Genomic DNA, 15,159 nt, shown 5'->3' on the forward strand with positions numbered 1-15,159 from the left:
GGCACGCGGGACCGCCACAGAGGCCCCCCACACCCAAGAGCAGGAAGGCACAGGAACACGGAGAGTGCAGGCTAAAACTGTAACTTTTTAACATATTTATGAACTAGATATATAGCATTACCATAAAGCCAGTGTGAACGCTGTAAGCTGAATTTGGCCGCTGAAGATGCTAGTGCTGATATATGAAGATGCTAAAACTGATAGCCAGCTAAAATATTAATGCATAATTAGTCTAAAAAACAAAGTTATCCAAAACAGCTAGCATGTAGCTGAAAAAATAGCTAAAATTCAAAATATCCTAAAAAGAACTAAATGAAATAAAGCCCAAATTAGCTAGCATGTAAATATTGGCCTAAATGCAAACCAACCTACACAAAAAACATTTAAAAAACCTAAATTAGCCCAAACAGGCTAGCAGAAATATTAGCTAAACTCCAAAATAGCCTCAAAAATCTTAATAAATCCCAAAATACTCCAAAAAGCTAGTAGAATGACAATTTTTAAAACCATAACTTTTTAACATAAATATGAATAATAAAAAAGACAGGAATGTTATTCCAGAATAAATCAACTTAAACCTTAAATGACTTTCAACATTTTACTCTAAATAAAAATATATTTTGTCAAAATTATACAAGTTAGAAATAAGTGCAAGATAACATCTGGCCAATATTAACGATAACATAAGATGATCTGGAGGGCCGGATAGAATTACCCGGAGGGCCGGATTCGGCCCCCGGGCCTTAACTTTGACACGTGTTCTTGAAAAAGCAAAAATGAACAAATATTGTGACGACCATTTTCCATAACAGTCTAACGTATGAACTCCAAACAGAAACTTTCAGGAATCAGTTTGTAGATGTTAGTAACTGAATCAGTCCAACCATCTGCAAGAGAAGACTTTTTGTTTCTTTTTTCTGTATTAGTGGTTCTGCGTTTAAACACAGAGGCGTAGTCATTTGGAGATGGATTATAGATCTGCTGCGGCTGAATAAAGACGAGCCGCTCCTGCAGACGTAACTGACTCAAGCATTTTCTCTCTTCACTCGTCAGGGCTCAGAGGAAACACTGGAGTCAAGAGCTGAACTGGGAGTCATCCGTAAAGGCAGCTGAACGATGAAGAACCATTTAGCAGAATTCAGAGGAAAAAAAAGCAGGACAGTCCGACTCTTAAAAAACTCCCTTTACCAGGGATCTTCAAACACATTTAAAGAGGTAGGAACAATTTCTTGAAGTTAAGGTCCAGAAAAAAAGTCTAAATATTAAGAGTAAAATAGTTTTAAGGACCTGAGGATCAGTGGCACATCTGCATAATAATTAACTCTCACTTCAAATGAATTCAGTACATTTAAAAACGTTTTGTCAGTATTTACTATCACATAACAAAAAGACATGGAAAGTTAAAGTTAAAGTCCCACTATTTGTCACGCACCTAGGTGTGTGAAATTTGTTCTCCGCATTTGACCCATCCCCTGGGGGAGCGGTGAGCTGCAGACACAGCCGCGCTCGGGAACCATTTGGTGGTTTAACCCCCCAGTCCAACTCCTTAGTGCTGAGTGCCAAGCAGGGAGGGACTGGGTCCCATTTTTAGAGTCTTTGGTATGACTCGGCCGGGATTTGAACCCACGACCTTCCAATCTCAGTGCGGACACTCTACCACAAGGCCACTGAGCTGTCCTACACACGTGCACACGGAATAGGAACACAGCCAGAACATAAAACAAGACGAAAGGAGGATCCACCATTAGCTTCTTCCACAAATCAAACACCTCCCAAGGAGATCTAAAATCGGAACAAATCGGGATGGCATTCCCAAACTCCACTCAGAAGAGCTAAAGTTTCTGAACAGATTCCTGACTAATTCGACCTTTCTGTCTATAAAATTCCTAAGTGTCTTTTTTAAAGGTTTCCTCAGTTCAAAAAACATTTTCAGCAGATCAGGAACTGTATTTGATTGGATCTTCATTGTCTGTGAAATGTTTGTAGCTGCTGTAAATGTAGACTTTGTGACTGTATTGGAAACTTTTGAGATGTAATGAATAAATAAAGCAAAAACAAAATGACTCAACCATCAAAATCTGGTATTTTCAAAGTATAATAATATGTTTTAGGAATTATGAGAAAGAATAGGAATTCATTCTCTAAAATAACATAATACTGACAAAAGTTAGAATAAAAAAATAAAAATCAACCAATGCCTTTGTATTTCCATTCAACCATTTGAAGATATGAACTAAATAAACAGGTCTCAACTAAAACATATGGGACTCTCAACTGTTATAATGCTATAGTCAATCACACCAACCAGGGGATTATTAAGCGTCAGTGACTACTGACAGGTGTGTAGCTCCGCCCTTCAGAAGCTCCAGCTGTCCGGGGTTTGAGAGACGCCTTTTTGGCTCCTTCCAGAGACATTCCGTAGGATCTAGATCGGAGCTTCTTGATAGGAGACATTGGAGAAGTTCTTCTGTTTTCAGCTGTTTGGTCGAAGGAAGACTTGTGACCTGCGACTCAGACAAAAGTTTCTGACTCTGGGGGCAGGTTTTGTTGCAGAAAGTCTTGATTTTCTTAAGATTCCTTTGAACCTGTGGAGACCTGAGACATGCACGTGTCAGGTACACCTCAGCAAACTTTAACCTTCACGTTTCACAGCAGTTTCTTGATTGTTCCTCATTTCTGTCGTGAAAACACGGATCGTTTTTCACAAACGTCCAAGGGAATCTTCAGGAAGCTTGGTGCTTTTTCCGTATAAATAGTGACACATTCAAGTCTCTTTTTATGGTTTGCTTTCATCAGAGGTGCCATCGTGCCTTCATGAAGTCCACTTTGGCTTCCACAACAATGCATGGTGTGATCGGACTTGTGACCATATCTATGGAGGTTGTCCACAGTCCTGCAGAGCATAAAAGTCTAAATGAGATGTTGGTCACAGGAACATCAAGCAGCTTGGAGATGCTTAATGTTTATCTCCTCAAACATTTGAAGTATGAAAATGAATAAAAACACCATATTTGACCAATTCTAAGTCATCTCAAGGCCTGTGTGGGTATCAGTACTTTTGTCTACTCCTTCACAACTTCCTGTTGGATTGAGAGTTTAAAAATGTGTTCAAAGAGAAATTCCACCTTTTCTGTCTCTACTTGCTCCTATAGGATGATTCCATCTGCCAACAGCAGTTTAAGTGGTATTGACCCGAAGAAGAAAAGCTCGGCCCGGTCTTCTGGGGAATCACTGTAGCTGTAGAACTCGGTTTGAGGAGGTTCTGATTGTGTAATCTCCAACCTGATGTCGGCTGGAATTGAAAGTCCTCCACTGACATGAGGAGGTTTGGGAAAAGATGAGAACCCGACGAGTCCACAGGAGAAAATAATGAGGCGCGTATTCAGACTAAATGGAAATGAAAACAAAATAAAAAAGAATTAAATGGAAGTGGATGAACCCGCTACAGCAAACCGGCAGAAGAGGAGACGTGTGGTATAAAATGAAGAGATCCTCTGTGGCTTCATGCTGAAACATGAAACCATGATTGGGATCATAGAAACACATACGTATACATATTTAATGACCCGATTCTCTCCTCCTCCTTGATGAATCAGACAGACGGCCCTTTAACAAATGAGACGAACAAAGCTGACATGATAAAGAGCAAAGAACAGACAGGCGCGGGAAATGCTAGAGAGGAAGAAACAGAAATCCACTGACAGAACTCAAGTAGGAGCAGCGGAGCGAAAGAAAATCAATGTTGGATTAGATTAGCTTTAGTCAACATTCCTGGATTACAAATAAAGACGTATTTAAAGGCTCTGAAGAGAGCTCAGGTACTTCACCTGTGGAAAAGTAAATAACTGCACATTGGGGAGTTCCTGTGACTTCCAGATAACTTTAGACCACACGTGTCAAAGTCAAGGCCCGGGGGCCGGATCCGGCCCCCCAGATCACTTTATTTTATTGTTATTAATGACCCGATGTTATCTTGCGCTCATTTATAACTTGCATAATTTTGACAAAAATATATTTTTATGGAGAGTAAAATATTGAAAGTTATTTAAGGTTTAAGTTAATTTATTCTGGAATAATATTCCTGCCTTTTTATTATTCATAATTATGTTAAAAAGTTAAAGTTTTAAAGTTTTATAAATTGTCATTCTGTTTTGGACTATTTTGGCATTTACTAAGATTTTTTTAGGCTTTTTGTAGTTTAGCTAATATTTCAGCTACATGATAGCAGTATTGGCTAATTTAAGCATTTTTCAATTTTTTTGATATTTTGAAGTTTAGCTATTTTCTCAGTTACATGCTAGCTGTTTTGTTTGTTGTTGTTTTGTTTGTTTTGTTTTTAAGGCTAATTTAGCATTCAGCTAATATTTTAACTGGCTATCAGCTTCAGTGGTTTTATCAATTTCAGTATCGTCAGCAGCCAAATTCAGCTTACAGCATTCACATGAGCATTACCATATGTAATCCTATACATTTGGTTCATAATTATGTTTTAAAGTTTTAAAATGTAGTTTTAGAGTGTTCCATAAATGTTTATCCTGTTCGTCCCGCGACCTAAGGTGTGTTTTGGATTTTGGCTCCTTGTGTGATTGAGTTTTCACACCAAATGCCAAAAACAGGAAGTTAAAAGAACTGTTCCAGAACCTTCTGAACAGCCAAGAAGTGTAATGAGTGATTTTTAGTTGTGTGTTTGACATCAGTTAGATGGCTGCTAAAGCTTGAATATGAATCTATTGTTCTAAATTCCGTTAAGCCTGGATAAAAATGGAGCCAGAAGCTCAGCTATTATTGGAGTCTGTGTTTTAAGTCTGCATATTTTGTGAGCATCATTCTGTTCTTCTTGAGTAAACACAAACAGTAAATGACCGATGCGTGAACAGATGATTTTTCTAAAAAACTGAAGAGAGCCGAAGAGCCAAACGGCAAGTCACTGCAGCCTTCAGGCTTTCTTTTATCATGATGATGCTCTTCAGAGCCTCGCTGTGCTGATGTAAATATGCGCTCAGGGTCCATGAAAAGTGATTTCATTAGCCGTTTAACCACAGATCAGTTCAGAATATCAAACTTTACCATTACAAACGCAGCCAGCCCTTTTTCTGTAGGTCCCTATAATGAACAGACTGTTGAAAGACAGAATGGTTGTTATCTTATCCTGAGAAAATAAGAATAGAGGGAAATGAGCAAAGAGAAACAATTTAGGATTAAATGCTTGAACTGTATCCAAGATATGGGTGTAAGAAAAAATTGATTCGGTGAAATATTGCGATACTTCGTTTGGAGATACTTTAAATGCTGCCAGGATCATATTTAATGAATTATATATGAGCCAAAATGTATTTCAGCGTCTTATTGTTTATATCATAATAAAGCATTTTAGTCACATGTGAGTGCTCTCCATTACTCTCTCATGCTGCTTCATCACACTAAAATGTTTAACCTGTTTAACACCTGAACAGTTTTAAAACTTCTGGTTTAACTACAATTATCACTGTTAGAAACAAAACACTTTATTTTCTCAACCAAAAGACACAATACTGGTTAAGACACATGTATTATTTAAGGTTTTTTATCTTATGCTGAAAAAAATTTAGAAGTGATAATCAAGTGGAGTTTTAAAATATATATATATATATTTAATTACTTAAAAAAAGCACCAATAATTATCTTGGTTAAATGGAACTCAGATATAATACACAGTTCCAATACTCAATGTTCTGATCATTTAAAAAATACAATAAAGAATGTATTTTATAATTTTATAGGAGAGAAAGGTGCACAAATTTTAAGATAAAGTTTTGCATTAAGTCATAAAAAATTAGAAAAGTTAAAAAAAAATGGAAATATTGCCTCTGCTGCTGTCTTGTAGAGTATCAGAGTAGTACATGTGTATCGCGATATGTATCGTATCGTCATCCATAGATGATACTTTAGGCTCCAACCAAATGAAGTCAATTCAGACGGCAGTTTTTCACAATCCGGACGCCGCCATTTTGGAGTCAAGTGAGTCTTAACCCACGTTTCTATGGCAACCCCTCCAACCAATCAGGAGAGAGCTTAATAGTAGGCTTCATGAAATCTGTCCAAATGCTTTGAACGTTGGGGCCAGCAGGCTCCATATACTTTTATGTAGCTGTAAGCTACATGGAGAGAGAGTAAACAAAGGCTCATGGGAAATTAGTGGAGCTAACTTCTGGGCCAACAGTCCCCCCCCCCCACAACCCAGAGGCAAATTTCTAATAAAGTTCTGCTGCTCTGGAAAAAAAATGTCTTAAATGAAACAGGTTTTTGGATTTTTGCTAAAAACAGAATAATAAAAACAAAAATAAAAACCACTGACAACCATTTTACAATGGAGAAAATATACAGTTGGAGTGGGACTTACAACCAGCAAACCTGCGCAGAGCACACACAAAATATCAAGGTTAAGGTCACTCTGACGAGCACGTCAAGTATTCTGGCCAAACATCTCTCTTCAGTCTTGCTGTTCAAGCTGTGTTTTGAAATGATTCATTTCTATCCCCTTAAAAGAATGGGAGTCTGCAAACAAGCCACACATGCAAAGTGTTTCCTTGAAGCATCTGACCTTTGGGTGACACACTGAGAGTCCACTTGAGGACCGATTGGCTTCAATCGTTTCCACTTGTTAATAATTTTCCACTTAAGCGTCATTTTCCTGTGTTGAATAATGGCTACTGAATTGTTTTGGAAAGTGCCATTTTACCTCTCCCGTATTAATGAGCTGCGCCGCTCTTCTCTGAGGTCAATGTTGGAGCTCTCTGTTCTTTTTCTTTTGGCTCAGATTTGGTTCACAGAAAAATACATTTCTGTCTTCATCATGGTTCTAAGATTGTTTGTGAAACTACTTTTTCTACAACCAAAAGTTCGCCCCAAAAACATACTGAAAAACCCAACAAAATTAGCACACATGTGGTTCTTAGTGAAAATGGATTCTGGGTATGATGGACGTCCCGTCTTCCAAACTATGACATCCCAACTGGACAAACCAACATAAAACTGGATGGGGCAAAAATATTTAAAAAATGGTTCAAAATCCAGTAACAAAACCAAAATAAAAGTGTCTGTGGTATCCGAAGGCCGTTTTTAAATTATTATGGGATGGCCCCAAAACTTAAGGTTTGGCGGCCATTTTGTGGCAAAATGTGAAATTTGGCAACTGTCACATTTTTGCACAACATTTACATTTAGTTTGAGCGATCTTCATCATGGACAAACACGCCACAGTTTTGTTGACCTTTGACCTCAGAAGGAGGCCAAAAATGTTCACAATAACTTTGCATGGAATTTTCCACACACCAATAAAATGAATGAATAAAAATAATTACCTTTAGTGCCTTCTACAACTTAAACTTCTTCTAGGGATTTCAACCTATCACCTCCGAACTCCTCGAGCACCGTTGGGAAGCTACTTGGGGAAAAATGTGCCGATTTTTAACGGCGCTGTCAGGGTTCGGTTTTCCAGTTCCACCTGTGACCATCAGAGGGAGCCCTCCCCGGAGTATCAACCTCCTCTGCTACATCCTCTTTCCACGTCCTCACCAGCGGTTTCCCGTCACCCTCATCAGCCTCACTGTTTATGAGGCTTGCTTGGACTTTGTGTATTTGTGTCTAACTACCAATCCTGAGCGGTTCTTTTGTATCTTTTGCCTATCCGTGTTTTGACCTCCACCTGTTTCTACTCGCCTCCCTGTCTTGCTCCACGCTTTTTGAATCAGAATCAGAAATCCTTTATTACTCCCACAATGGCTTGTGACTACGTCTTTGTTTTGGTTGCTATTAAACTTACCTGCCAGCGTATGGATCCAAACGCTACATTACAGTCGCGTTTGCAAAAATGGTGTTTCCCTGTTCCATTTTTTTTTTTAATTTGTGACATTTAATATATAAATCACTGGCTCAAACTGAATAAAACAATACAACATACAATATGAACATATTAGAAATGTGGGCGTGGTTACCAAAACCCTCTGTTGCCAAGGAAATTGAAAAAGTTACTTTTGCCGATTTTTCTAAAAATTACATAAACTTGTTTGCCATCCCCAAGCGCACAAAAAAAATAAATGGTTGCTATAGAGATAAAGCAAATGAAGAGGTGCCATTTTGACACTTTTATTTTACTTTATGGATTTGTCACATGCAGCCCTGACCTGGGTGGGAGGGGCAAAAGAGGACGTCTGGGGACGTAGCAGCCGCTCAGTCAGGTCTAAAGGGAGCAGCGAGGGCGGGGCTAGGTACTGAATTTTTGTTCAAATTATAGACGAATATTTTGAGTCATTATTGGTTTATGGAAGAAATGGTTGCATATTTCCTTGTTTAATGCAATGGTTCACATTTTTTGTATTAATAGTGGTATAAATGGATATTTTTTTTCATTCTGCTGTAGAACAAAATCCTTTTTAATTTAAAGTAATCTTTTGTTTCTTTATTAAATCTCTGCACATGGACTGCACTGAAACACACAGAAATAACAGACTTCCTCCAACATCTGCAGTTCCTAGAAAAGAAAAATAAGTTTCTCTCCACAGCGAGTTTCCTCTAACAGACCGTGACACAGAGTTCTGAAGGAGGAAGGTGTTGGTCCTGACCGAGCTCAGACAGGTGCTTCAGTGTGAGGGAGGGGGGAGTGAAGGTAAATCCAAAGTCAGAGAACTGCTCTTTGCTGAGTACACGCCTCTGGGAAGACTTACCAATCTCCACTCTTATCCATGTCACAGGACAGTAGAGTAAATCACCTCCTGCTCCTCCCCCCTCGCTTTCTCAGACTGTCCCCGTTTGCCCCCCGCCCCTCGCTCCGTTTCCTGCTGTAACGAGTGGCTGCCCTGTGGGCGAATCGCAGGCCGGGGCCTCAGACATCAAGTCCCATTCACCGCTACACGGGAGTGTGTCAACTCCGATGAAGCTCACCGCCATGAGACTCCCGCCCGGGACACTGCACAAGTGTGTCTCTCCGCTAACGCACTTCTAACTGGCCTGGATTCAGAATACATTTTCATAAAGCTCCTTCCTCCCAGCCCCCCCCCTGACCTGTCACTCATACCCTTCACACAAACTGCTTCCTGTAGTGGAACGGCGTTCTGTGTGCATCAGAGGGGAACGTGTCAGAGAATGATTTGAAGAGACAGAAGAGCTAAGTGTAGAGGAGAACGCTGCTCATGTCATCTCGGCGGCGATGGGGGGGGGGGGTGTTGGTGTGCGTCATTCCATTTCATCCTACAGGGCGGCGGGGAGGATGGACCGAGTCACACCTCAAAATGATGACGATGCGAACACGTTAAACACAGAGATGTGTTAAACACTTTCAACACCTAAACACCAATATTGAAAAAAATAGTGTTTCACACGGCGACCATGAAGGTCTTTGATTTCAGCCAGAAGAAAACAAAAATCTCAGCTGAGAAAAAGAAGATCAAATATTTTACTTTTTACTCAGTTTTCTGTTCTTCACAGTAAAAATACTAGAGATTACATAACATATAAAGCTTACTGAAATAATTACTTTTAAAGTGTTTTTCCTGGTTATTTAAAAAAAAAACATGTTCAGTAAATTATTCTAGGCGGTGAGTTCAACTGCACTTGTTAGCGATGACAGCTGGGAAATCTGACAGCAGTGCTGCTGCATCTTAAACCCTTTTTCGTCTCTTCTGTTGGGTAAATATTTACCGCTTGTTGTGCCAATTATTCGGATCACGATTATTCTTCCACTCATCCGGGACCGGGTCGCGGGGGCAGCAGTCTAAGCAAAGAAAGATGCCCAGACTTTCCTCTCCCCGACCACTTCCTCCAGCTTCTCTGGGGGGACCCGGAGATGTTCCCAGGCCAGCCGAGAGACGTAGTGTGCTAGGGTCTTCCCTGGGGCCTCCGCCCAGAGGGACACACTCGGAACACCGCTCCAGGGAGGCGTCCAGGAGGCATCCAGATCAGATGCTCGATCCACCTCAACTGGCTCCACCGGTCGATCTCACGCTCCGATCTTTCCTCACTCATGAACAAGACCTAAGATATTTAAACTCCTCCACCTGAGGCAGGAGCACTCCACCCACCCAGAGAGGACAAACTACCTTTCTCCGGTCGAGGAGTCCTGGGCAAGAAGCAGAATTTGTTCTTTTGCTAGCATACAGCTCATCACAACCCAACCTAACATTATCAATGCAACAAAAATGGTGAGCCATCCATTCATACAGTTTTAATCCAGATGCAAGCTCAGACGACGAAAGTTTAGTCAACTACAAGCAGATTAATCTGATTGGAGCTAATCAGGGATCTTACGGCTCGCTGTAGGAGGTTCTATGGCACACCTACAAGTTTTTTCCAACAATGATTTTCGCCTACTTCTGATTCTCAATGACTTTTATAAAATGTACTCAGAAATGCAATTTGAAACTTAATGTTCTTTATAAATGTCCTCCAAAATGAGAAAAATGTCACAATTTTATGAGTGACTCTTTAAGATGCGGTCGCTCTTCTTTACCACCTCTATGAGCCCAGAAAACCCAAACACCTGCTGCACCTGTACAGGTGAAACCCCCAGTACTGGTGACCGAGGCCACTGGCTTTAACAAAAAGAGAAGGGCTGATTATTACAGAATGAAGGGTATTTCAGATCTATGTAATGAGGATAAAACAGCATTTCACATTTAGATTAATTACCTCATGACTGTCAGACTTTCATCTTTAAACTACCCCCCCCCCACCGAGCGCTGGAGCACCTCGGTCCCCCTGGAGTCCCTGACAGAATACAGTAACACCTCACCAAAGCCCTTCTCTGTAATGGCTTAAGAGTTCCTCCGCATTAAACAGCACATTACTAGACATTGATTGCAGTTAACACCAACGTCAGAGCATATTAATGGATCCATCCTCCGGCTCCAGTGTCCCCGCATGGATCTGATCCGCAGAGCTTATCGAGGATTATTTAACGAGGTTTGAGGAAGCGAGGGGATTTCTGTCAGCATGTATCACATCACACCTGCTGGGTTTGCTCGGGCTCTTTAGGAAGGGGAGCTGGGATGAGAGAGCGCCGACAGAACAGACAAATGGGAGGTTTTAGGGCTAACACGGCAAAGAGAAGAGCAGTTAGACAAGAAGCTGGAGAAGCAAGGTCACTCAAAGCCTGTCTGTTTGCAGCAGTGATGTGTGGGTAATAGGCAGCAGCTTTACAGAAAAGAATATCAGCGCTTAAAAAAAGAGAGCCAAACACAATATGACAAGCAATGAAAAGGAGAAAAAAGGCTCAGAGATAGAGACGCGCTGTAAAGTGAGGAGAATGAATGACACATTTATGAGCCATAAAGAAAAGTAATCCTACAAAGCTCTACCAGCTGTCATGTTTAGACACACTGAAGCTCTGCCAGCTCCCATCTTGTAGCTGTTGATCAGTTCAGATCGGTCAAATTGTTCTCACTTATAAGTGGAATGTCAGGACGACAAAGCGACACTTCAGCTTACCGCGACAAAAGCTGTTTTTCCTCGGGTGTTTGTGCTGAAATGTGGAGACGATCTGTTTTTAAGATTCCCATGACTTAAACGCTTTTGCACAACCGTGTTACACCCAGACTGACAAGTCCAATGATCAGCAGAAACGCATTATCATCAAGGTCTTGAAAATAACTGTCAGGCAAAGTTAGATACAGACAGTGATGTATACAAAAGCTGAAACTGGCCTGCTCAAGCTCTTTTTTTTGGCTGATGATTTTGGGAAAACAATCAAAAAAATTCGGATAGTTTTCTTGTTATAACGAGATCCAGAACACACCGTAGAATCCCTCTCTTCCTTTCCCGCGTGGAGACGTCGAGACTTCACCTGCTTTTAAGTCTCTTTATTTTTGTGGTTGACAACAATAACAGGAGAAGAACATTCCACAGAAGTTGTTTTTGTAGTCTATTTTTTGACAAAAAAAAGTGGATGCACAGGACAGAAACACTCGGCGGCCCCAGTTCTGTCATTTCACCTGTTTTTGTTGGTTTTAGGGAAAGAACCGACAGAACTTTGGGCTGATGAGCGCCTCTGCCTGCTGGTCACCAGAACAACGGATCAATTTATGATTGATTAATTACATTATGTTTAACATTTTCTCTGACAAACTGCTTTGATTTGGTGTGGATGGTAGAAAAATGATGTATATGAAAAATGATGTATATTATAGTGGACTGAGTTGGGCTGTTTGGGTCCGCTAATGTCCGGAGCTCAGTGAACGCACCACGCAGAGACGCTCGTCAGCCCTGAGTTCTGTCAATCAACCTGTTGGTTCTGAGGTTTTAGGGGAATAAAGGAAGGGGGGTGGTACATGAGACGGAATTAGGATGTTTAAAGAGTATAGATCCATTAACAAATAAAAAAAAAAACTACACTAAAAAACACATTTTGTGGAGTGTTTTCTTCTACTGTTTTTGTTGTTAATCATAAAAAATAGATTTAAAGCAAATAAAGTCCCAATGTCTCCATGCAGGAAAGAGAGAGAGACGTTACAGTGAATTCTTCATTATCTTGTTATTAAGAGAAAATACATTTTTTACTTGTTATAACGATATAGTGGATGCCGTTATAACAAGAAAACATTTACAAAAAAGTAGGGCAGTTTATGGTTACATAGACTTTAACCAAATAAATTTAAAGGGCAAAAAGGAAGAAATCAGTTACTGAAAAGGATTAAATTAATTTATTTCTAATCATATCACTTCACTTGGTTTCCCAAAATGTTATTTCAATGAGTGATTTCTGATGAATATCGGGAATTGAATTGAACACAGTGGATCGAAAACACTGGAATTGATTCAATCCAGTTCTCTGGTGAATCCAATCAACTCTGGAAATCATTCTTGATACCTAGCCCTATTTTATTGGGAAAATTTGAATATTTTTTTTAAATTAAATCTGATGGTTTTTTTATGATAGTCAAAATTATAATGTCTAAAATAATAATTCATCCAGCTGAATCCACAGACTTGTTTTAGTGGAGCAGTAACTGTAACGGAGTACCTGCTGATGGCAGAGCTGAGCTCATCCAGTCGCCTGGCGTCGGTGCTGCTGCTGTTGTCAAGTTTGGACAGGCTGTCCATCCTCTTCAAAATGACCTCCAGCATGTCGCTGATCTTCCTCAGAACACCGCGAGACTCCACACCCCCCAGCACTGAGCGGAGAGAGAGAAGGGGAAACAAAAACAAGTTACTGAAGAGGAAGCTGGATGGAGGGGTAACTGTAGGGCAGAGAGACGAAGAATCCTGAAGGTGGAAGATCATCTCTGCGTTTGGATTTGGATGGATTTCTGATTCACAGATGATTAAAATCATCCTGTTTTCTGTCAAACTACGAACACATCCTCAAATAGATCTGATATAATACATGAAAAGAGATCAGTTTGATCAGGTTAGAATGAAAATGATTAAGCTGTATTATTTTCATTATACTGCATATATTTCTGCATATATTTGCATTATAATTCATACATATGTGTAAAACTGTATTAATTTGTTTTTTAAAAAAATAACCAGACACAGCAACAACACTGGGGCATTTACAACAGTTACATTTCTGACATTTTATCTTCTAGATTTCTAAAGAACTGGAATATTCCCCCCAAAAAGGCTCTTTTTTATTTGAGCGGCATGTTATGTTTGAGCTAAATCTGAACTTTAACACCTTCATCCTGATCTCTGCTGCCCACTGCTTCATTATGGTCCCGACTTCTAAACTGGGTTTGGATGAATTTTAGATCCACAGACACTCTGGGGTCTGACTGTGGGCTTATCTTCAAATCCTTTCATATGATAGAGAAGGACATTTCAGTTGGAAAACGTCAGGAGCTAATTATACTGCAGCATTCAGGCCTTCAGTCCATATGAGTGTGTAGAGAGAGAAGAGGTCAAAAACTTCTTTGTGTCTTTTTGTTTGTTTTAAGTTTGGCATTCTGCTAGATTTTTGGACTATTTTGGTATTTATTAAGGTTTTTTAGGCTATTTTGAGTGAAGCTAATATTTCAGCTGCATGCTAGCTGTTTTGGCTAACATAGGTTTTTTCAGTTTTTTAGGCTGATTTCGCATTTAACTAATATTTTAGCTGGCTATCAGCTTCAGCGATTTCAGGAACTAACTTCAGCGTTTTTAGCTATCAATTTCAGAATCTTCAGCAGCCCAAAACAGCTTACAGCATTCACACTAGCATTATCACAGGTAATGCTATATATTTAGTTTTTAGTCAGTTTAAAGCTAATGATGGTTAAGATGTGTGCTTTCCATCCAGTTTGTGCATGACCCTAATTTCTTTTCCGATTAGTCGACTATTAAAATAATCGTCTGTAGCAGGGCCACAATCACAAACCTATTCACTCTCACAATCACACCTACAGTACAGACAATAGAGTAACCAATTAACCTATGACGCATGTTTTTGGAGAGTGGGAGGAATCCCTGGAGAAAACCCACACATGCATAGGGAAAATATGTTAAGCATAGAAAAAAATGTCATGATGTACGTCAACCTAATACTGCTGATGAAGTCAAACACATTAAAACTGCGTGTAAACCCAACATTTATGGTCAAAATGGTTACAAACTAGTTTTATTGTAAAGGTTTTGAGAGACCACAATTGTTTTTAATTTGGATTCCTAACTTTCATGGAGGAAGCATCCTTAAATGGGGTTCTCCTGTGTGGCTTTTTGGAGTTATTATGGGCGGAGCTTCTTGTGGTTCTGCTGCCGTCCTGTCTGTGGATGAAACCACAGAGTGGCTCAGGAGCTGACTAACTCCTACATTTATAGATCCATTTCAGGAAGCAAAGATTCTATTAGAAGCTGTGTTTCCAGTATGTGACGACAGTATCGTAATGGTTCTTATGCATGGATTGTTGTTTTGCATAGAGCCACCCAAAACTTCAAAAACTGAAGCGGACAGGCCCAAACCAAAAGTCCATATGTGAGGAGTTGGAGGGGAAATGTGCAGAGGTACCGGTATCATCACTGTTAAATTGGAGAAAATTGGGAAATACAGGATATCAAATGGCTCAATTATTAAAGAATATTGGTTTAAAATTAAGGCAAAAATTAAATTCCTTAAAATATACTGTTATAACTGCTCACCGTGACACTTTATAATATTTGCAAGAGTGATAATAGACATGCACTGAAAGTATTTTCAATAATTTGAATGAA

At 39.8% G+C, this 15,159-nt stretch overlaps 2 protein-coding genes across 6 annotated transcripts in view; one reads left to right on the forward strand and one right to left on the reverse strand.

Moving 5' to 3' along the window:
• Positions 1-15,159, forward strand: part of LOC112157183 (B-cell receptor CD22) — an 821,740-nt gene that overhangs the window by 567,948 nt on the left and 238,633 nt on the right. The gene's annotated exons all lie outside the window — the stretch shown is intronic.
• Positions 1-15,159, reverse strand: part of LOC112157180 (alpha-1,6-mannosylglycoprotein 6-beta-N-acetylglucosaminyltransferase B) — a 186,345-nt gene that overhangs the window by 115,671 nt on the left and 55,515 nt on the right. For all 3 annotated transcript variants that reach the window (XM_024289781.2, XM_024289780.2, XM_024289779.2), the window contains exon 3: positions 12,992-13,142. In XM_024289781.2, coding sequence (XP_024145549.1) covers positions 12,992-13,142 — 151 coding nt within the window. The remainder of the gene's footprint in view (positions 1-12,991; positions 13,143-15,159) is intronic.

The sequence above is a fragment of the Oryzias melastigma genome, linkage group LG1, assembly GCF_002922805.2.
Source record: "Oryzias melastigma strain HK-1 linkage group LG1, ASM292280v2, whole genome shotgun sequence".
NCBI classification, from domain to species: Eukaryota; Metazoa; Chordata; class Actinopteri; order Beloniformes; family Adrianichthyidae; genus Oryzias; species Oryzias melastigma.